This window comes from Eublepharis macularius, chromosome 1 (assembly GCF_028583425.1).
Source record: "Eublepharis macularius isolate TG4126 chromosome 1, MPM_Emac_v1.0, whole genome shotgun sequence".
NCBI lineage: Eukaryota > Metazoa > Chordata > Lepidosauria > Squamata > Eublepharidae > Eublepharis > Eublepharis macularius.
The window spans coordinates 227,538,295-227,559,955 of record NC_072790.1 but is presented as its reverse complement, the minus strand read 5'-3'; the positions used below and the strand labels follow the sequence as shown (position 1 = coordinate 227,559,955).

The following is a 21,661-nucleotide window of genomic DNA, read 5'->3' as shown; positions in this document are numbered from 1 at the left end:
ATGCTAGCCCCAGTGGAGGTACAGGGCCTTTCCCAGGCCTCACACCCAGGACCACAGAGTCGGCCCCAGGCCTCGGCTGCCCAAGGGAATACCGGTATTTATTGGCTTAACCAAACACTGAAAATGATGTCACAGAAACTGGCTCATGACAAGCCTATCCGGGGGGATCTGTACATTCACCCGCTACTGTTCGCCGTCAGAAAAATGATTCAAGATTTGACTGTGTTTACACTATTTGAACTGCTGTACAGCCAGAAACCCCAGGGCATCTTGGATGGGGTGGAAGGTGAGTGGGTAGCCCTGACAGAGGAAGTTGGACTGCTGGCCCAGGAGTACCTGCAATGACAAAAGAAGCAGCTGGAGAGAGCCGCGAGGAGGCCAGCTAGCACCTGCAAGAGGCCCAGGTGATGAAAAATTCCCATTATGACTGAGAAACCTGGGCACAGGGAGGGAGGGAGGGAGAGTACTGGTCAGTCGCAGGGTGCTGGGTCCCTGACCTGCTGATGTGTGGCAGGAGCCCTTCCCAATCACCTGGTTTCCCCATCCCCCTCTCCTACGAGCTACAACGTGGGCCCTCACAGTGGCAAGAAAAGCAGTTTCATGTTAATGACCTTAAAGAATGGACGGAGTGACCCCTGCCAGAGTGCCAGTTGGCTAAGGATCCCCTGGATCTAAGGGGTGGAGATTTCCCATAAGCATCTATGGATGGATTTGAGGGCAGGCCCCTGCTGGACAATAGATTGTCCCCAGGCCAACGTGCCCAGGTATGGGTTCTTCAGCAAAGCCTACCTGGGGTGTTTTCATGGTGGCCCAGCTGTACTATCGTGCTCTCGCACATTATACCAACCCCACCAGGAAAGGATACTCAGGCAGTCTGGAGACACTGCCGCAGAAACGTTGGGAGGCAGTGTGAGAGGAGTAAAATATGCTCTGTTTAATGTCATTGAGCCATCATACAGTGCCTGGTGAAGCCCCACAGTCCTGGTCCCCAATCCAGACAGGACTATGACTTCAGCTTCAATTACAGGGAAGTCAACAAGATTGCACAGTTTGACACCTATTTGATGCCCTGCACCAACATCCTCATAGACCAGCTATGCTCTGCTCATTACATCTCAATGTTAGTCCTCATTAAGGCATATTGGCAGGTGCCCATGGCCCAGAAGGAGCAAGAGAAGATGGCCTTTGCTACCTCCAAAGGGCTCTTTCAATTCATCGCCATGCCATTTGGGCTCTAAGGGACCACTGCTACTTTGTAGCAGTTGGTGGACATGGTGCTGGCATAATGCCAGGGGTATGCTCTCAGCTACGTAAGTGATTTTATCATCTTCAACCCAAACTGGCCCTCTCACTTCCAACAACTACAGAGGGCCTTGTAAGGCCTGGATGTTGCCGGCTTAAAAGCCAATCCCAGGAAAAAAAGGGATTGGCTTCCAAGAGCTGAAATACCTGGACTTCCATGTAGGGTGAGGCCAGCTAAAATCTCCTCCAGGAAAGGTGGCTACCCTGGGGAGTTGTCCCTCCCCAACCATGAAGAGGTAGACGCATTGGTTTCTGGGCTTTGAGGGCAACTTTGCCAGGTTGGCTAGCTCATTTTCTGACTGCCTCAAGAAAAAAAAGCCCAATGAGACCTGATGGAGCCCTGACCATCAACATGCCTTTCAGATGCTGTGAACTGCCCTGTGGCAAGTGCCTGCCCTAAGAAACCCAGATTTTGACAGTCCATTTATTGTCCAGAAAGATGCATCGGACTTGAGGCTGGGGGTCGTGTTACCTAGGAGGAACACAGCAAGGAGCACCCCGTTCTCTTTATTAGTTGCAAGTGACAACAGACAGAAACAAAATATGCAGGAGGCTTGGCCATCAAATGGACTGTAGGAGCCTCTCAATATCACCTCTCCGATAACCTCTTCACGTTAGTTATGGCTCATGTCCCATTATTGTGGATGGCCCACATAACAACCATATTCTAAGATGGTATTTGTCACTCTTGAATTTCAGCTTCTCTGTGTAACATTGAGTGGGTCAACACCATGCCAATGCTAACTTCATGTCACCGCTCTTTGACGAGGCATTCCAAATGGAAGCTTCCTTGAGGGTAGGGGTGTGTCCAGAGCTGGCAGCACCAACTGGTTCAGACTTGGCATGAGCAGGCAGGGGCTTTCTCACACATACACCCAGGAAGCCCTGGGCAGCAACCATACTAAGACTCCCCCATTACCCCCACTGACTCAGCCCAGAGGCAGCAGTGACCAGCAGGGGCCCCAAGAGGCAGCCTGGTAGAGAGGAAAATCTCAGTAACTCTTGCTGAGCTCCCAGAATATCTAACAGAGCTATGGCTGACAGAATGGCCCCAGATGGCACCATCAGCCAGCACCTCGAAGATGCTGGAAGCACTGACTGCATGGCCTGTCTGGGCCTCACAACCAGGCCCAGAGGGATAACAGAGTTGATCCCCAAGCCTTGGCTGCTCATAGGGGCAGCACAGCAAGCATGGCCTGGGAGGCAGGGAAAAGGCTGGAGTTGCAAAAAGATCTAGGGAGAAGGTGGGGCCAGGGAATGGGAAAGGCGGCACTACAACTCTTAGCCCAGATGTTGGGAAGCACCATCGGGGCAGGATTCTGGAGTGGAGCTTGGAATAACCTAACAGGGAGAGATAAAAGAGGGCTCCTAAACATGCCCATGAAGGAGACAGGAGGGTGGGCTCTGAGGCTTAAGAGCAATCTTCCAGGTAACAAAGGAGGGCAATAAGAGTTACAGAACCCTGTGCACCCCCTGCATCTGGGGCCAAGGGAGCCCTCAGTGGCAACTGGTACAATGACAGAAGGCCAAGAGGCAGCTCCACCCCAGAAGGAGCCTCACATGAGATCTTCCCAACATCATTTAAGCTCAGCTGGAGCTGTGTATAGTCCTGATTTGGTATGGGAGAGAGGGGTTAACCCTTTCACCCACACAACGCTTTGCAAATTGAAACTCATCCCCTGAACTGTTGTACCACTTTCAAGAACAAAAAGGAGCAAAAGACTGTTGCGGGGTTTTTTTACTTTGCCTTTTTTTCCTTTCAAGGGCTAATAACAAGGGAGGATCAGTTAGTGAGACTGTGCAGTGATGGAAGGGTTAAACTCCCCCTCCCCTCCTCATGCAGTCCTAATCTGAAGCAGGGCCGGACGGAGCTGCGACCATAATTTGAAAGAATAATGAACTCCATCATGCCAGCCTGAAAGTCACATCAGGGGCCAGTTCATCAAGGATGGGGATCAGAGGAACCTCTGCAGCCAAGTCCTTCCTGGGGCTCAAATTAGGCACCCACCCCAGTCAGTGTTTGGCTCCTTGACTTTTGGGGTGGTTTTGTGGCCTCCCCTGCAAATGCAACAGACATCCACTTCCTATTTTACCGAGTAATGAATAACCCACACCATGACACCTAAGGGTCCGATCTTGGAGACAGGGTAATGTACGGGAAGCCTTTAGCAGGATTCAGCTTCCCTGCAGTCCCTCCAATTTATCTTGCTGTGGGGAGATGGGCAATTTCTGATCCCTTGCCATCTTTCCCCTCTGATGAACAGCAGGATCTCCCTTTGGGCTGGATGCCTACCTACTGCCTCTTGCACAGAAGATTATCCCAGTGGGACTCTGCCCGATAGGTCAGAACCACCTGTCTCCCGCTCTAGCAGTCTTGACAGCTCTCCCGATTCACCACCCATTGTGTCACTATAGGTCACTTGAGGATTGGCTCTATTCTCAGGGTGAGTACAGGGACGCCCACAGCTCACGTGCACTGATTGAGGGCTGCTGAAGAACCTGAGCTTATCCCCCAAAGCTGTTCTTAATGCCATGAACATGTGAGAGAATGAAGAAAAAAGAGTGCCTCTGAGCAGGCGGGGAGTGCCTTTCCCATACCAGTGAGAACCCCAACCAGCCCCCTCCCCCCCAAAGGGATTACGGCTCCAAGATCAGAAGACATGGCTTCCAATCACGCTTGAGCCTCAGAACCTCTCTTAAACTGTCTACAGCACCAATTCATGCCTCTTACCCACATTTCCCTCCAAAATAAACAGGAACTACATTTTCGCTTCTCTTCAGAAATAAGAAAAACCTAATAGTGTTTCATCTTGTACACCAATGGTGTTTTGCCATCTTCTGGGCATGAAGCAGGGGTCACTGGGGGTGTGGGAGGGAGGTAGTTGTGAATTTCCTGCATTGTGCAGGGGGTTGGACTAGATGATGCCAGAGGTCCCTTCCAACCCTATGATTCTATGATCTTCAGCACTGAAAAGATAGGCCTGGCCTTCATGCATTAATCACCCTGTCATCAAACAATTGCTTCTGCTGCCCATTACAACATCCTGTAGCAATGAGTTCCAAAGCCAGTACCACGTAGTAGAAAAGGTGCAGACCAGAGCCAACCTGGCAAAGTGCAAACCAGGGTACAAATCTTTTTCATGCCAGAGAAGCTCGCTTGGTGACCTGGGCCAGTCTTTCTTTCTCAGTCCGACGTACCCCACAAGATTGTTGTGAGCCTCAACAGTGGCTGGAAAAGAGTTCCATGTACACAGCATGGAAAAAGGGTAGGAGGGGGAAAAAAGTAGTAATAGACTAAGCAAACATGAGGGCTGAGAGCTCTAATTGATGGGTTAATCAGCTAGAGCGTTGGATGATTACGTAGCTCTATGAGGGGAAAGAACTAAAAGCTTGATCTGATTAATTGTAGAGGGGAGGACTACGTGTTGAGGCCACACTTGTTTGCATTGTAAGAGTCTGTTTAGCTCCGGGTGTATTGTTGTGATAGCGAATGAAGAAGAATCTGTTCAGAAGGACCCTTTTCTCCTGATGAAGGGCACCTTCTGTTTATTCAACAGAGAGACTGCAGCCAGAGGCCTTTCAATCCGGCATCATCACAAGCCTGAGACTGCAGTGCGAAGTGACCACAGCTGCCCACAGGATGGCCTGCTCCACGATATTGGTCCCCCGGCTGGTACCCAGATTCCAGAAACAGGATGCTTTCAGATAACGGGTTGGATCCTACCTACAATTCCCATGGGTGAAACTTCCCCATCTCCCGCAGCCTGCAGCAGCCCAAAATGATACAGGAGAAGGGGGAGTGGCAAAAATCACACATAGACTTTATGCAGGCAGGAATTTTAGGCGAGAGACAACCCTACCTCTTGTTAGGGGTACCACCCTCCAGATGGGGCCTAGAGATCTCCTGGAATTGCAATTTATCTCAAGACTGCAGAAGAGATGGCCCTGCAGAAAACTGCTGCTTTGGATAGTGGCCCCACTGAAGTCCCTCCCTTGCACAAATGCTGCCCTCCCCATGCACATGACCTGGACCTGCCAGGGCTCAGATTTGAAACACAGAAGATAAAGATCATGGACATGAGCGCCTTTCCCTCACAATGGAAAAGCAACCGCAGCCGGGCCCTTGCACCTGGGATTCTGCACCCTGTACAGTAATGTAGAGACAGACCCCAGGCTGTACATGGCGGAAATTGATAAAATGACAAGGAAGCTGAGAGATCAGAATCCAGCGGAATTTTTTACGGACTGGGGAAGATTGAAAACATATTTAGAAAAGAAGTGGGACGTAAAGGGGGAATTATGGCAATTTGAAAATTATTAGAATGGATTTGTTATTAGAAGAGATAGAGTCTTTACCATATGAAGTGAAGTATTAGCTAATTGTTAGCCCAAATGTAAGTGGACTTAGAGTTAATAGATATTGTTAGAATTACTAAAGTAGATATTTTATCCGACTGTTAGTTAGTTTAAATTTAAATATATGTGGAGCTAATATAAAGTAATAGATAAGTAAACATGAGATAAGGAGTTACAGAAAAAGGGGACAGATTGGGAATAGATTAGGCTATAGGGTTGGAAAGCTGTTGGAAGTCTTGGAAAAGGGGGGGAGGGAAAGGGTGGGGGAAAGGATAATGAGATGCTATTTGAAAGTTGTATATTAATATTCTCACCTAATAAAAGCTTTCTAATAGAGACAGACCCCAGGACTTAAACTTTAAGTAAAAACTTTTTTAAAAAAACCCAAAAGCACAATCCTAAACAGAGTGACCCCCTTCCAAGCTTGGAAACTTCAAGAGGAGTCCTTAGGAAAGCAGTGCAAGTTATCTTCCAGATAACTGAAAGCTGAAACAGCATCTTCCTCCACTTCAGCTACATTGTGCTGGGATAAATAGCAGAGGATTATGAATCATGTGCTCCCCAAAGTTCAGAATCTAAGGGAAGAAGAGCTGGATTTTCCTTGGGAAGGCTGACCTGAGAATTCCGAGCAAAAGAGTCAGCCCCTGCCAGGCCCCGCAAAAAAAGATGCAAAGCGAGATGGAGGGAGGAAGTTTGTCTCAAAATCCTTGGTGCAGCACTCCTTTTCCTATTCTGCTCAAGGGGACACAAACAGGCCTGCTCCCATCTGGAACGGCCAAGGACAACGTGCCAGGCCCGGGGACACCTTTTTCCTTCTGTCCTCAGTCAGGCCTGAGGCTGCCACAAGCTGGCATTGCTCCCTCCGTGTACGAACACTATCCACCCTCTGACACTCTGCTCCTCTCGCCAACCCTGTAACAGCCACCCCAAATCTTTGGTTTCAGGAGGAAAAAAAATTGAACACAGCTGATTATGAGGGGTGTGAAGGCAGCTGAGTGCGGACCAGAATCCAGGAGTTGCAACGCGATCAGAGCAACAGCACAAAGTACACAGAGAAAGCGGTACTGCTGGAGGCTGTGGAGAGAAGGTGAAGCAGCCCCATCCCACTGGTTATTTTCTAAAAGAGAAATCTTTGGATTCAAGAGATTTCTGATTCTTAGGAGACTGCATTATTTAGGTTGCAGATCTAAAGGAAATACTCAGTAGGAGCCTTGTTTATTTGCTTTGCAGGGCTGGGCCTTGGCACTGAATAGGGGTCCCAGGTCCCCTGGTGGGGGCAGGATACTCCCCCCCCCACTCACACAGCCAGCAGGGGGGAAAGGTGGGGGAACAGGTGTGCAAGGAGCAACGAAAAGGTGAGTGCTGAGTTCCCCCTCCCCCTGGGAGGGTAAAAGGACCTGCAACCCTAGCGCTGAATGAGCATACTGAACACTTGTTTGCTCACATGAAAAGTGGCGTTGTTCCACGACAATTTTCCCTCAAGCTCAGAGGTCTCATATAAGGTAGTGGGAAGAGTGTTGGACTAGTCCTGGTGAGGCCCAGGTTCAAATCCCTGATTCAGCCATACAACTCACTGGGAGACCTTGGGCCAATCACTCTTAGTCTAAACCTCCTCACAGGGTTGTTGTTATGAGGACAAAGAAGAAAGATCATGCAAGGCCCCCTGAACTCTTTGGAGGAAGGGAAGGATAAAAATGTGACAGGTAGAACAAAAATCTCCCAGCATGAGCAACGGGAACCAATTTGATGTAGCAACCCACATGTTGGACTCGGAGCAGTTGCTCAAATCCCAGTTTGGCCGCAAGCGTCACTGGATGACACTAGGCCAGTCCCCATCTGTTATCTTGTAAGGACAGAAAAGAAGGGGAGATCATCTTGCTTTCGGAAAGCCACTGCTTTGCGCCCACCTCCCTTCCAGTATAAAGCTTAGGTGTGGTCAGGGGCGTGATCCCCTGGCTCTAGCCAAAGGGCTCTTTGCTGTGACTCATAGCTGGTGAGCCTGTGAATGAACCACTTGCAATATTCTGGACCAGCCCAAGAAACAGTTTGCCATTTTGTTTGTTGGTTGGTATACTAATTTTCCCCTTTGCTGTTGTGAGCCGCTCTGGATCCCTTTGGGGGAAAAGAGCAGGAAATAAACTTTGAAATAAAAGTCCTAATCCCATCTAGGTTCTCCGAGGTTCTTGGAGGAACAGACGCTAAGTAAAATTCCAGCAAGCTCTTCTCATCTGTTTGCAGACTCTGAACCATATCTAAATGTCAATGGCTTGATGAACACAAATTTTCAGACATCTTTCAAGATGGCTGTCCCTCGTTCCTGGCTTTGCTGCAGGGTACCTGCTGCTCTCCTAACTGGGAATAGCATCTTTTTTTTCTGCTAGCGATAGGCAGATGTGGAATTTCCAAGACTGAAATAATGGTTGCTGTAATGGCACGATGTCAGCACGGAAACTGGGTAAAATATTTTCGATACCTCATGTGAAACAGGCCCAAGGCACTGTCCAATGGCTTGAGTTCCATAGAACCCACAGACTCAAAAGCTTTTTGCTGACGTTAAGAAGCATCTTGTGCTGCCTAGAAGCCTTCCATTTTCTCCAACATGAATGCTGGTGCAGTAACAAACCATGCTGGATTTTGAAGAAAGGCTTTGCTAACATGCAGGCATCTGTTTGCATCCCAGGTTAGCTCAGGCTCCTCTTCTCCTCTCCTTCCCCTCAATTAAGTTTAGGGCTGCCAATACATGCCCCCCCCCAATTAAGTTTTAGGGCTGTACTAAATGTGGGTGCTCAGGCAAGCAAAGGGAGGATCTTGTTTCCCTGCCAGCCCCAATCGTTCCCCCACCATTGTTCAAGCTTCCCTCGCAAACCTATAATTCCCACCCTGCCCGCAGCAGGGGTGTCAATCATGGCTTGTCAGGATCCACGAAGCCACCCACTTCTGTCATTGTGTCCCATCACTGCGTGGGCGCAGAAGGTGGGGGTGTTGCAGCTCAGCTTTCTGCTCCTAGTCAGCAAGCCATGAAGCAAGATCCTTGATCCCCTCCCCTTTTTCCACTTTCACCCCCCCCCCCCAAACATCTCACCACTATTCGCGCAAAGGGCTGAGAACAAGGAAGGTCCCCCTGGGGCCAAAACAAAATCAAAGCCCACCCAAGAGGCCTACAAAGGAAAAATAAAAACATCGATATGGAAGGGTCTCTCAAGGGGGTCATCTAGTCCAGCCCCCTGCACAACACAGGAAATTCACAGCTCTCTCCCCCTCTCACTCCCCCAGTAGCTGATGCTCTATGCCCAGAGGAAGGCCAATCTGGCCTGGAGGAAAATTCCTTCCTGGCCTCAAAGTGGCGATTGGCATTACCCTGGGCCTATCAGAAAAGGCCACAGGAGCCTAGCACCAACTCATCCCTTCCTGCCCTCCCTCTCACAGCCTGCCTACATTTATATTCAGTCATAGAATCATCATTGCTGACAGATGGTCATGTAGCCTCTTCTTTAAAACTTCCAAAGAACAAGGAGAGCCCACTATCTTCCAAGGAAGCCTATTTCACTAAGGAACTGCTCTAACTCTCAGGAAGTTCTTCCTAATGTTTAGCCCCAAACCCTTTCAATTTATTTTTAACCTGTTGGTTCCCTCTGGGGCAAAAGAAAACAATTCCGCTCCATCCTCTATGTGACAGCCCTTCAAATACTTGAAGAGGGCTATCTTATCACCTCTCAGTCGCCTGCTTTCCAGGCTAAACATACCCAGCTCTTTCAACCTTTCCTCATAGGACTTGGTCTCCAGATCCCTCACCACCATTGTTGCCCTCCTTTGGACACGTTCCAGCTTGTCAACATCCTTCTTAAACTGCGATGCCCCAAACTGAACACTGTACTCCAAGTACTATGATGTGATGCTCCTTCAAAGACAGCAAATGCAATGCCTGGCCAATGTGAGCAGTGCAGCCGATAAAGCAGGTCATTTGCAGAGCTGGAAAGAGACCAAAAGACCACCAATGCCAAACCAAAGGTACAGCCTGTGCAATGCAGAGAGGAGGTTTGCTGCTGAAAAGGCAGAGCAAAGAGCTCAAGCCAGTGAGACCGTGCCGCTGGGGGAGGGGGGAGAATCCCCACTCTGTCCCCAGACACTAGCTCATCCCGTTTGAAATCAGAATGTAAGTGATGCCCCTATGGGTCAGACCCATGGCCCATCCAGACCACCATCCTGTTTTACACAGAGGTCAACACTTGCCCTGGAGGACTAACAAACAGGCCATAGAGGTCAAGTCAAAGCTGGAGTCAGTACACGGTTATGTGGGGCAGCTGCCAGGGCCCGTGGTTTCCGGTGGGGCGCACTGCTGTTGCCTCCCTACTCATGCACCTCTGCTGATGCCTGCCCTCACACCCTTCCTCTGCTGCTTGTGAGTGTTTTGCCCCCTCTGCTTCCGGCTGCATATGCTGCCTAGCACTGCTGGAGAAGGGCAGAAAGCATCAGCATTCCTGGTGGGCATGGCAGTGGCAGTCTTAGCCACACCCACCGCCTAGCGCCCTCAGGGAAAGGGCATGCTGGCCGTGTGGGCAGCTGTGACTGGAGATGGTGGGAGAGCTTGCGAATGAGCCAAGGAAAGAACCACAGGCAGGTGGGGGCAGGTGGGTGGGAGGGCAAGAAGGGGAGCCTAGTGGTGGGCATGGGGAGGGGGCTGAGCACTCTCTTCCCACCCAAACCTGGAACCAACCCTGGGCCAAGGCCTTCCCTTGATGTTGCTTCCTATCACTAGTATTTAGAGGCTTACTGCCTCTGGAACTGGTAGTTCCCTTTAGTCATCACGGCTCCACGCATCTGTCCTATCCTCTTTTAAAGGCATGGCCACCACTATGTCAACTGCAGTGATTTTCACAATTTAATTACTCCTTGAGTAAAGAGGCACTTACCTACCACCCATAAAGAGACTTTAAGAGGTGCAATTCCACCCTCCCATGAACTGTGGAGTCCCCAAGGAAGCTGGAAGGGGAATGGAATCCAGCAAAGCACAGTGGTACACCCTGGACCTGATGGCCATTTAGTACTATAGTAAGTATTCCATAGTAATAAGCGATAACAATAATACTTAGCACTTAAGAGTCTAAAGTGCTCTATATAATTTTGCACACTTGTCTTCACAACAGCCCCATAAAGCAGGTCAGTATTATTATCCCTATACTGCAGAGGGGGCAGCGAGGCAGAGAAAGAGTAGCTGGCCATAGAGGCGCACTGTGATTTGTCAGCAAACACGTGAATGCTCAGACAACAACAGCCCCACATCTCTTCCTCTCCCTCTTGATGATGTTCAGTAAAAGGGAATGCACGGTCCCTCATTGTGCTTTTCTCCCCATTGGGTGAAGTGGAGCACTGCTGAGTATGATGACATCATGTATCTTCTTTCAGGACCCATTGTCAGGGGAGAGGGGAAGAAGAGAAGCAGGGCTGCTGTTTTCTGAAGCAGCCGCACTTCTCCGCATAATACGTAGTTAATTATTTTGTTGTTGTTGTTAATTAAAATATTGATATCTCATTTTGACATCAAATATCTCCAAAGCAGCCTACATCATAAATATATAAATTTATTTATATATCATATCATAAACACTATATATACAATTATAACACATTATGACAGCCAGGGCTTTTTTTTCTGGGAAAAGAGGTGGTGGAATTCAGTGGGTTGCCAGCACAGGGGGCAACTCCTGGTGGGAGGTGGTGCCCCTGGCACCACACGCGCGCGTGCAAAGTGTGCACACGCTCCCAGGACTGTCACTTTGGGTCAGCTGGAACAAGAGGTGAGATTTAAAAGTTTGAATCACCCTTGGCAAAAATGGTCACATGGCTGGTGGCCCCGCCCCCGATCTCCAGACAGAGGGGAGTTTAGATTGCCCTCCGCGCCGCTGAGTGGCGTGGAGGGCAATCTAAACTCCCCTCTGTCTGGAGATCAGGGGGCGGGGCCACCAGCCATGTGACCATTTTCAAGAGGTGCCACCACATTCCAGCTGAAAAAAAGCCCTGATAGAATCATAGAGTTGGAAGGGGCCATACAGACCATCTAGTCCAACCCCTGCCCAGTGCAGGATCAGACTAAAGTATCTCTGACAAGTATTCATCCAGCCTCTTCTTGAAAACTGCCAGTGAGGGGGAGCTCACCACCTCCCTCGGCAGCTGATTCCACCTTTGAACTACTCTGACCGTGAAAAAGTTTTTCCTAATATCCAGCCGGGAACCTTTGTGCATGTAATTTAAGTCCATTGCTTTGGGTCCTACCCTCTGCTGCCAACTGGAACAGCTCCTTGCTCTCCTCCAAATGACAGCCTTTCAAATATTTAAAGAGAGCAATCATGTCCCCCCTCAACCTCCTCTTCTCCAAACTAAACATTCCCCAGGCCCCCAGCCTTTCCTCGTAGGGCTCAGTCTCCAGACCCCTGATCATCCTCGTCGCTCTCCTCTGCACCCTCTCGATTTTGGCCACATCCTTTTTGAAGTGAGGCCTCCAGAACTGCACACAATACTCCAGGTGTGGCCTGACCAAGGCAGTATAGAGAGGGGCTATGACTTCCTGCGATTTCGACGCTATGGCCCCTTTGATACAACCCAAGATTGAATTAGCCTTTTTTGCCACCGCATCACACTGACTGCTCATATTTAGTTTACAGTCCACTCTTACCCCAAGATCCCTTTCACATATACTACTGTCCAGAAGTGTATCCCCCATCCAGTATTTGTGCTTCCCATTTTTGTGGCCCAGATGTAATACTGTGCACTTGTCTTTGTCAATACCTCCCTCTGATGATACGCCGTTGACCACCACTCTTTGAGTGCGGTCCTCTAACCAGTTCCCTATCCACCGAACTGTCCTCTAGTCCACTCCACAGTCTTCCAGTTTGCCCATCAGAATGTCATGGGGGACCTTATCAAAAGCTTTACTGAAATCCAGAAAAATCACGTCAACAGATTTCCCGATCCAGTAAGCTGGTCACTTGATCAAAGAAGGAAACCAGGTTGGTCTGGCAAGATCTGTTAGGAACAAAACCATGCTGACTTCCCCGGATCACTGAGCGGTCCTTCAGATGCTTACAGATTGATCCCTTTAAAATCTGTTCTAATATCTTCCCAGCAACAGAAGTCAGACTGACCAGCCTGTAGTTTCCCGGGTCATCCTTCTTCCCTTTCTTAAAGATTGGGATAACATTCGCTCTTCTCCAGTCTTGTGGCACATCCCCAGTCCTCCAGGAGGCCTTGAAGATGATGGACAGGGGTTCTGCAAGTTCTCTAGAAAGTTCTTTCAGCACTCTTGGGTGCACCCCATCCGGCCCAGGGGATTTGTATTCATCCCGTGCAGCCAGATGCCTCTCCACTACCTCCCTGTCAATGTCAATTAGCCACTCAGGTGTCCTGCCACATTTTCTACTATCTCGAGATGTTCCTGTGTTCTTCAGGGAGAAAACAGAGGCAAAAAAGTCATTAAGCCTGTCTGCTTTTTCTCTGTCCTGCATCAGAGTTTCTCCATCTATTCCCAACAGCGGTCCAATTGCCTCTTTTACCTTGCATTTGCTTCTCACATATATGTAGAAGTTTTTCTTACTGTGCGAGCCCTCCTGGCCAGACCCAGCTCGTACTGAGCTTTGGCCTCTCTGATGGCTGATCTGCAGTACCTAGTAACCCTCATATACTCCTCTTTATAGGTCTGTCTTTCTATTTCCTGAACATTTCCTTTTTCTCCCTTAGTTTATTCTGGAGCTCTCTGTACATCCACATTGGTTTCTTGGAGCCCTTACCATGTTTCCGTCTTGCTGGGATAGTGAGGGCTTGAGCTTGCAAAAGCCCGTGTTTGAGAAGGGCCCACCCTTCACTCGCTCCTTTCCCTTCCAGCACACTCCCCCACGGAATGACTCTCATCAAGCCTCTGAGTTCATTGAAGTTGGCCCAACGAAAATCTAACCTACGAGTCTGGCTACGAACTTCCTTGGCCCCTCCACAGCAACTGGAATTCAAGGAGGACATGGTCACTTCCCCCTAAGGTCCCCACCACCTTCATCTCATCTACCAATTCTTCCCTGTTGGTTAATATCAAGTCTAGTTGGTTAATATCAAGTTTAGTATTGTGATGACAGCCATCACAATCAAACTCATTAAATCAACCCTCAGAAATTGTGGTATACGTGTGTGGGGGGTGCAGGTGTCTAACTTTCAAAACTTTCAATGTGTGTGCGGAGCTACCTTTCAAAAATAATCAGCAGAAACCAACAAAAATCCAGAGAATAGTCTAGATAATGAACAAAACCATCTAAGCAGGGGAGGAGGGAACAGATCTTCTATGATAGCGGGAGAATTCCCTGCTACTGCTTGTTACACCCATGGGTGAAAAAACAGGGGAGGGGGCTCTTCAGCATTGCACCAAAGTATGCGTGTCATGTGCCGTCAATTAGCCTCCGACCTATGGCAATCCATTGAATAAAAATGTCCTATCAGACTTGCTCACCGCTTGCAAACTGGAGGACATGGCTTCCTTTATTGAGTCAAGGCATCTCAGTTTGGAACTTCCTCTTTTCCTATGGCCTTCTACTTTTCCTAGTATTGATTTTTTCCAGAGAATCTTATCTTCTCATGATGTGACCAAAGTATAATAGCCTCAGTTTTGTCATTTTAGCTTCTAGGGAGAATTTAGGTTTGATTTGATCTACAACCCACTTATTTGTCTTTTTGGCCATCCATGGTACTCGCAAAACTCCTCCAGCACCAAATTTCAAATGAATCAATTTTCTTCCTGTCAGCTTTCTTCATTGTCCAACTTTCACATCCATACATAGTAATGGGGAAAACCACAGTTTGGATTATCTTGATCTTGGCTCCCAGAGAGACATCTTTATCTTTAAGGATCTTTTCTAGTTTCCTCACAGCTGCCCTTCCAAATCTTAGTATTCTTCTGATTTCTTGGTTGCAGTTTCCCTTTTGGTGGACTAAGCCAAGGAATAGAGAATCTTGAACAATTTCAATTTCCTCATTGCCAACTTTAAAAATATGTAATTCCTTAGTAGTCATTACTTTTGTCTTCTTGATGTTCAGCTGTAATCCTGTTTTGGTGCTTTATCCCTTATCAGTAATCATTTCATGTCTTCACTATTAATAACATTTGAATTATATACTGTTCTTCAGGACAACTTAACGCCAACTCAGAGTGGTTTACAAAGCATGTTATTATTATCCCCACGGTAAACAAATTGTGAGGTGAGTGAGGCTGAGAGAGCTCCAGAGAGCTGTGACAGACCCAAGGTCACCCAGCTGGCTTCAAGTGGAGGAGTGGGGAATCAAACCCAGTTCTCCAGATTAGAGGCCCTTGCTCTTAACCACTACACCAAACTGGCTGCCAGTAACATGGTGTCATTTAGTAAAAAGACCAGTAGCACCTAAGCTTTTGAGAACCACAGTTCTCTTCATCATATGCATGGAGGGTATGAAGAAACTGGCCAGAGATATATAGGTGGTGAGGGGAGGAGGGAGAGGGTGCAGGGAGTGAGGGCCATGTAGATACAAATCAGTTGCAAGTTACCTCTTTCATGACTTTTGCAACTGATTGGTTAGTCTTAAAGGTGCTACTGGACTTTTTACTATTTTGCAACTATAGACTAACACGGTTAACTCCTCTGGATCTATGACCGTGGAGTCATCTGCATATCCCATCCACCAATTTTCACTCCACCTTCTTCTAGATATAATCCAGCTTTCCTTATGATAAGTTCCGCATAGAGGTTGAACAGGTAGGGAGATATTATGCATTCTTGGATTCACTCAAAACTCTACGGTTTAACCATTTCCCCAGCATGATGACATCATTTCCAATTGTGTTCAGGAAGTGACATCACACATAGGTGTGATGCCAAAGAGATTCCTGCCCCGCAGTCTCCTACATTAATCAAATCTTGGAATTCAACAAATCCCCATTCTGCCATAAAACTGGCTGTATAAACTTGGGCCAGTCTCTTTTTCATCTTCACCTACCTCACAAGGCTGTTGTGAGGATAAAAAGGGAAAGGAAAAACTATGTATGCTGTCCTCAGCTCCTTGGAAGATGGAAAAAATGCACAAAATGGATAGATAAATGAGGTTAACTAAGCCGAAAGACCACAGAAAGGGAAGGGTTTTAACTGTCCTTTTACATGTCAAGAGGGATGAAGCCTCACGAGGGAGGTACTTCCACTACCTCGGTACCCCTATTAAGATGGCTCTGTCAGATGAGGCCGCTTGCCAAATCTTCAATAGAAGAGGCGTACATAGAACAGCCGCTCAAAAGGATCTCTCTCAATATCTGCATGGGCCCATGTCGGAGGAGATGGTCCTGCAGGTATATCCTAGTCCGAAACCAGGTCTTTAAAGGTCCATACAAGCACTTTGAACTGTGTATGAACTGGAAACCAAAGAAGATGGAGCAAAACTGATGAAATATGGATCAAAGCAACTTATTCCAAAAAACAACATTGTGGCCAGCAGCGTTCTAAACTGTCTGAAGTTTACAAGAACTTTTCAAAGGCAGACTTTGATAGTATGTATTCAAACAACCTGGTCTGGAAGACAACAGCATGTATAACTGTAGCCTGGTCAAACTTTGCCAGTTGATAATAGGCCTGAGCAGCCAGGAGAAAGGTAGATCTAGAAGTACCCCTTAACTGAGCATGTGGGTTTTGGGAGAAGAAAAATTCTGCCGCATACTGGTTGCATACTACATCCCAAATCAGCTGAACCCCCAGCCAACAGTACCTTCATCTTATTCAACACCTTTATTCAGCTTATCACTGTAGTACAAATCAAAACCCTGTCTGTCTAAGACAATGGAACTAGTGGAAGATTCTCCACTCTAAGATCACCATCCCCCTAACTAGAACAGATACTAAAGCAATGATGTGTTGTTTTGTTGAATGTGTTGGGCCAGATATAATCTGAGATAGACCCTTGGTTGTCATGGAGGCTGTGAAATCCACAATCAGGCCAGATAAGGGAGTCTCAGCATGAATGCCGACATTCTGCAGGACAATAAACGTAGGGGACTTCGACACCATCTCTGAGACCAGTTCTCCCAGCTCAGGAAGGAAGAATTCTGAGCAGCAGAATGGGTAGGTATGCCAAAAGAATCCCTAGACTGTATCTGCCCAAGTCACAATATTTGGATAATGCTGGACAGAGCATCTGCCAAGGGAGAGGGAAATCAAGACAAAACACAAAGACCTCAACTAGATTTGGTTGCCGATGCACAGAAAATCAAAGCGGACAGGACTGGGATATATTCTTCCCGTTCATCATCCTCTCAGGTTTCCAGGTGTGCCTGGTTGGGCTGTTCATCCAAGATCATACCTGAGAATACAGTAGATTTTTTTTTCACTGACCTGGCATTAATGAGCACAATTTCAGACCAGATGAGACAGGGTAATAGCAACCAGGAAGTCGCAGAAAGGAAGAGCAATGAGATGAACACTAACAACGAGTTCCCTGTGCATCTCTTGAAGCATCATCTGTCATAGTGGAAGTGTGTGAACACCTGCCCGGGTAAAAAGAATCCATCCACCTTCATCTGAGCAATGCATGCTTCCTGACACAAACAGCAGCCGCATGGGCAGTTGTCTGAATATTTCTCTCTGTGCTGCTGATAGTTTGCCGCTGGTAGGAAATCCTAGGGTTGCCAGCCTCCCGGTGGTGGCTGGAGATCCCCCGGAATTACAACTGATCTCCAGGAGAGAGATCAGTTCACCTGGAGAAAATGGCTGCTTTGGAGGGTGAACTCTATAGTATTATACCATTCCGAGGCCCCTCCCCAAACTCTGCCCTCCCCAGGCTCCACCCCTCAAATCTCCAGGAATTTCCCAGCCTGGACCTGGCAACCCTTTGGACCGCTTCTTCAATGGTGAAGCAAGGATCACCCAAGGGCAGGGAATGGGGTAGGAAAACTAATGATGGTACAATGGGTCTGGCCAAATAAGGAGAAGAGACTTTCAACATTTACAACTCTATCCTTTCTTCCATTCCTTTTTCCAGCATGGAGCTCCCAGATGACATCCACCTGGTCTGAATTTGCTGCTGATTAACACCAGGTCAGTGAGAGGAATTGTTCACCCCCTTGAGGATCCTATTAGGGTGGAAAGGTGGCATCTATGGGACTGCCCTTTTCATGCTCCTCCACAGCAGCTTAGCTCATCTGAACAGGGCCTTCTGCAGATGCCACCCTGCAAATGGGCGAAATCAGTATCTCCCCGTACATGGACAGTCATTTTGGTAGCCCCACCTTATGGAATGGCCTGCCTGAAGACAACAGGAAAGATCCTGGCTTTTTTAGGAAAAGCCAACCTCTGGCTACCTCTCCGTGTCTGTCTGGCTCCTGCCACCCATGACCCCAAGCCAGAGTACATAGCCAGCATCCTTTCCCCTCCTTATCTCTAGGTGTTTATAAAGAATGGGAACGAGGAGGCAAAGGGCACTGGTGGTGGCAGCTGTGACAAGAGGAGATAACTAGTCACGACCACACTGGTAGAGAAGAAATCTCCCCAAATAGTTTCATTCAGAGTTGGCCACTCTAGAGTATGTGTGTGTGCTGGGTGGGGGGATTGTCTTCTGTCTGGATATTACCACCTTTGCCAAGTATTCCACAGAGCAATCTCTACACATTTTGTGTGTTTGCATCTGGTATGGGGCTCTTGGGACACATTACGGATTTCTGTTGGTATACCAGTCACTTTGCCCAACAGTCTCTCTGCCTGAGCTGATGGAAGTGAAGAAAATCTTGTCATACCTGATAAGGTTTAGGTATACGGTTTCACTTGTTCTCTGCAGGAGAGGCAAGCTAATAACATGGTCCACTGTCAAAGACTAGTGGGTCCAGATAGCTTGAGATGGCAGTCTTGCTGATCCCCTGATCAAGATCTGGAATGTGGAAATGGCGGAGGAATGAATCCACAGCACAGATGAGCTCTTCAGGCTCAGAGTTCAGGTTTGTCGCCACTAAAATTCACTGGTTTTCTATAATTTGGCCTGGAGAACTATTTCAATTCCTAGATCAGAAAGTCTGATAGAATGAGAGAAATGGCATTACCGCACACACAACTTTTACTAAGCCAAACTCACATACTACAAGCAAGCTTCTGAGTTCCACGTAACACATTTTCAAGCGTGTTCAGAACAAAAAAAAATGGAAAATGTATGACATTAACCACGCTGAGGAGAAGAAAGGATCAAGTAGAGATGAAGCTCCTGGTTTCCAGGATCACATTTTGAGGCAGGCGGGAGTTTTCCCAGTCCTGCAACAATCCTATATTTATATTTGTTTGCCTGATCCCCAGCTGTTCAGAAAAAAAATTCCCTGTTCCTCAACCAAGGAGACCCGCGCACTGTGTTCATGCAAATTAAGGTGTTTTGCATCTATTTGCACAATTCTTTCCAATCCTAACCTAAATTACCAGGACATGCAAGTTATTGTCAAAGCCGGGAGACTGGGGCTCGGTAGCCAACCATGGAAGGGAGCCAGAAAGGGCAGTTCTGGTGAAGGTGGGGGAAAGGGCCCTTCCCTGAAGCCACATTCTAGAACAGCCTCCACCCACACTCACAATACCCCAGGAGGATCCCAGACGCCAGTGCTTGAGGTCAACCCTGAGGCGGCTTCTCCCCAAACTGGCTTTCCCCTTCAAGTGTTCCCAGTCAGCCTCATCCATTTTTAAAAGCCCACTTTCCTCTTAAAAGCGGCCTTTTAAGAAAAACCCTTTGAAATATCCCAGCCACTCTGTCAGACAAGACAGTTTTGCTAAGTCAGGGAAAGAGTGGTCCCCCATGAAGAGGGGGGAGTCTCAACTGGATCCCCAAATAAGCTGCAAGATTTGCAGTTTCCCAGAACCCACTGCCTACCTAAGTTAGAGCAAAGATTGGGTGGTGTTGGTGGGGTGTCAGGCACAGGGCCAATTCTCATGTATATGTTGTGAGTTGCATACATAACTGCTTGTGCAAGCAGTTGCTCCAATCATCTTCACATGGCTGGATTCACACCCTGGGTCCTCCACAGACACAGTCCATGTTGTGTGAGCATTTGTCACACTCGCCTCACTTCTCCTCCATATTCCATAAGCTTGCCAACTGCTGGATCCACTTAGAGAATCTGTTGCACAAGCCCTCATGCCCACATCTATCCCTGGTGTGCTTTATCACTGTGATGCACCAGGTAAGGGCACTCGGTTCCTGTGGGAGCGGACCCAGGTTCAAATCCCCTCAAGCCATGAGGCTCATTGCTTCTTCGACCCAAGCTACAAGAGACAAATTACACAAGGACGCAGATGTGAAGGGAGTCACAATGTTAGCCAGGAAGCTGAGTTTTAAAAGAGATCAGAAGGCATTGCCAATTTTCCCTCTCTACAGAGCCAGGGAAGATCCCTCCTCAGAGGGTTTGTTAATTTCCTCTTTGCCTCCAGAAGGCTCTGTCCATTTCACCTCCCCTTCTAGGAGGTGAAGAGGAAATTAACAAACCCTCCCAGGAGTGATTTTCCCTGGCTACCACCTAACCTACCTCACAGTGTCATTTTGAAAAATAAAAGGAGGTGGTAGAATGGAATGCCACACGTCTTTCCCCAAGTCTGTGAAGGAAATAGAATAAATGTAAAAGGTATCAACAAACAAAGAAATAAATAAAGGTCCATCATGGTGGTTCACATACCCGAAGTCAGACCTAGGAGACCCAGTTTCCAATTCCTGCTTGCTGGGAAACTCCCAGGCTGACGTCGAACCAGTCACTCTCTCAGCCTAACTCACCTCACAGTAGTCAAAGACACATTGGTCCAAAGCAAAATCCCCCCCCCAAATAATCCATGTAATACTTTTTACTAGGACCAGAACTCTTCATCAACCTTGGTGTTAAAAAAAAACAAAAAGAGGGTAGAAGGAGAGGAGGAAAAGAAATATTGCGAGGATAAGACAAATGAGGAGAGAACCAAGCACAAAGCCTTGAGCTTCTTGGGGGAATGGTGGGATAAAAATGGGCTAGACAGATTGATTCCTTACACCAGTTCTCTCACCTCTGTGCCATCAGAGCACACAAGCCCACATTACGTTGCAACCTGCCCCCCCAATTCACTCCACAGTCTACACAACTGGAACTCTGCCAACCACCACTAACATACCCTTCACGGATCCAGAGAAACCACAGCTGCAGCAGTCTGGCCCCACAAGCACCACCCTATATACCTGCACCCATCCCTCTCTGGGAAATCCCTTCCCAGCCATGCACAGCACACCAGCACACACAAGTGTCCACTCCTAACACCCAGAGAGTGCAGCCACGTCCATGCCGAAATCACTGTGTCGGCAGCAAGCTGGAGCCCAAGTAGCTCCTTCTGCGCACTGCCAGCTTTAGTCATTAGCTCATCAACTCGAGACTTTGGGACAATTAATCCTATTCCCCTTCCCCTGGGACCCAGCACGCCAGCATCCCAGCGCATGGTCGGCATAGCAACCAGCCAGCAGCCTGATCCAAGGATGTTCATGTCCTCTCGCTGCCATGGAGGAGGGGGCTTGAGAAAGGGGAGAGGGGAGGAGAGGAGAGAGGAGAGGTCGCTGGAAAGGGAGGAAGGATAGAGGTTCCAAACCACAGGGATGAAGCCGGTAATATTTTTGGAAGAGGAACACTTTGGCTTGGAGGCACTGCAAACAGCCTGGCAGCGCCCTGGGAATCCCCAACACCTGCTACCCCCAACACACCCTTCATTATCTCTTGCACATGCACGCACGAGCGTGCACGCGCACACACAGAGCCTTCTAAGCACATAAATATCACAAATTGTCACTTGAGTTTACACTATAGACATCACAAGTCCTCTCCTTCTGCAGGAGGGGGTGGGGGAAGAGAAAGAAGGATTTCATGCAGCCTTGGGATTCCCTCCAACAAAGCCTTTGCATCCTTGAGCACTTGAGGCAAGTGTGGAATCTGGGACAGGATCCGGCATCTTGAGAATCGAAAACATTCATTTTTTTTTTAAAG

General features: G+C 48.1%; 1 protein-coding gene across 3 annotated transcripts in view; it reads right to left on the bottom strand.

Moving 5' to 3' along the window:
- Positions 1-21,661, bottom strand: part of NRXN2 (neurexin 2) — a 309,122-nt gene that overhangs the window by 221,984 nt on the left and 65,477 nt on the right. For 2 of the 3 annotated variants that reach the window (XM_054990724.1, XM_054990715.1), the window contains exon 2: positions 12,467-12,520. The exons of the other annotated variant lie outside the window; for it this stretch is intronic. In XM_054990724.1, coding sequence (XP_054846699.1) covers positions 12,467-12,520 — 54 coding nt within the window. The remainder of the gene's footprint in view (positions 1-12,466; positions 12,521-21,661) is intronic. 3 annotated transcript variants of the gene reach the window in all.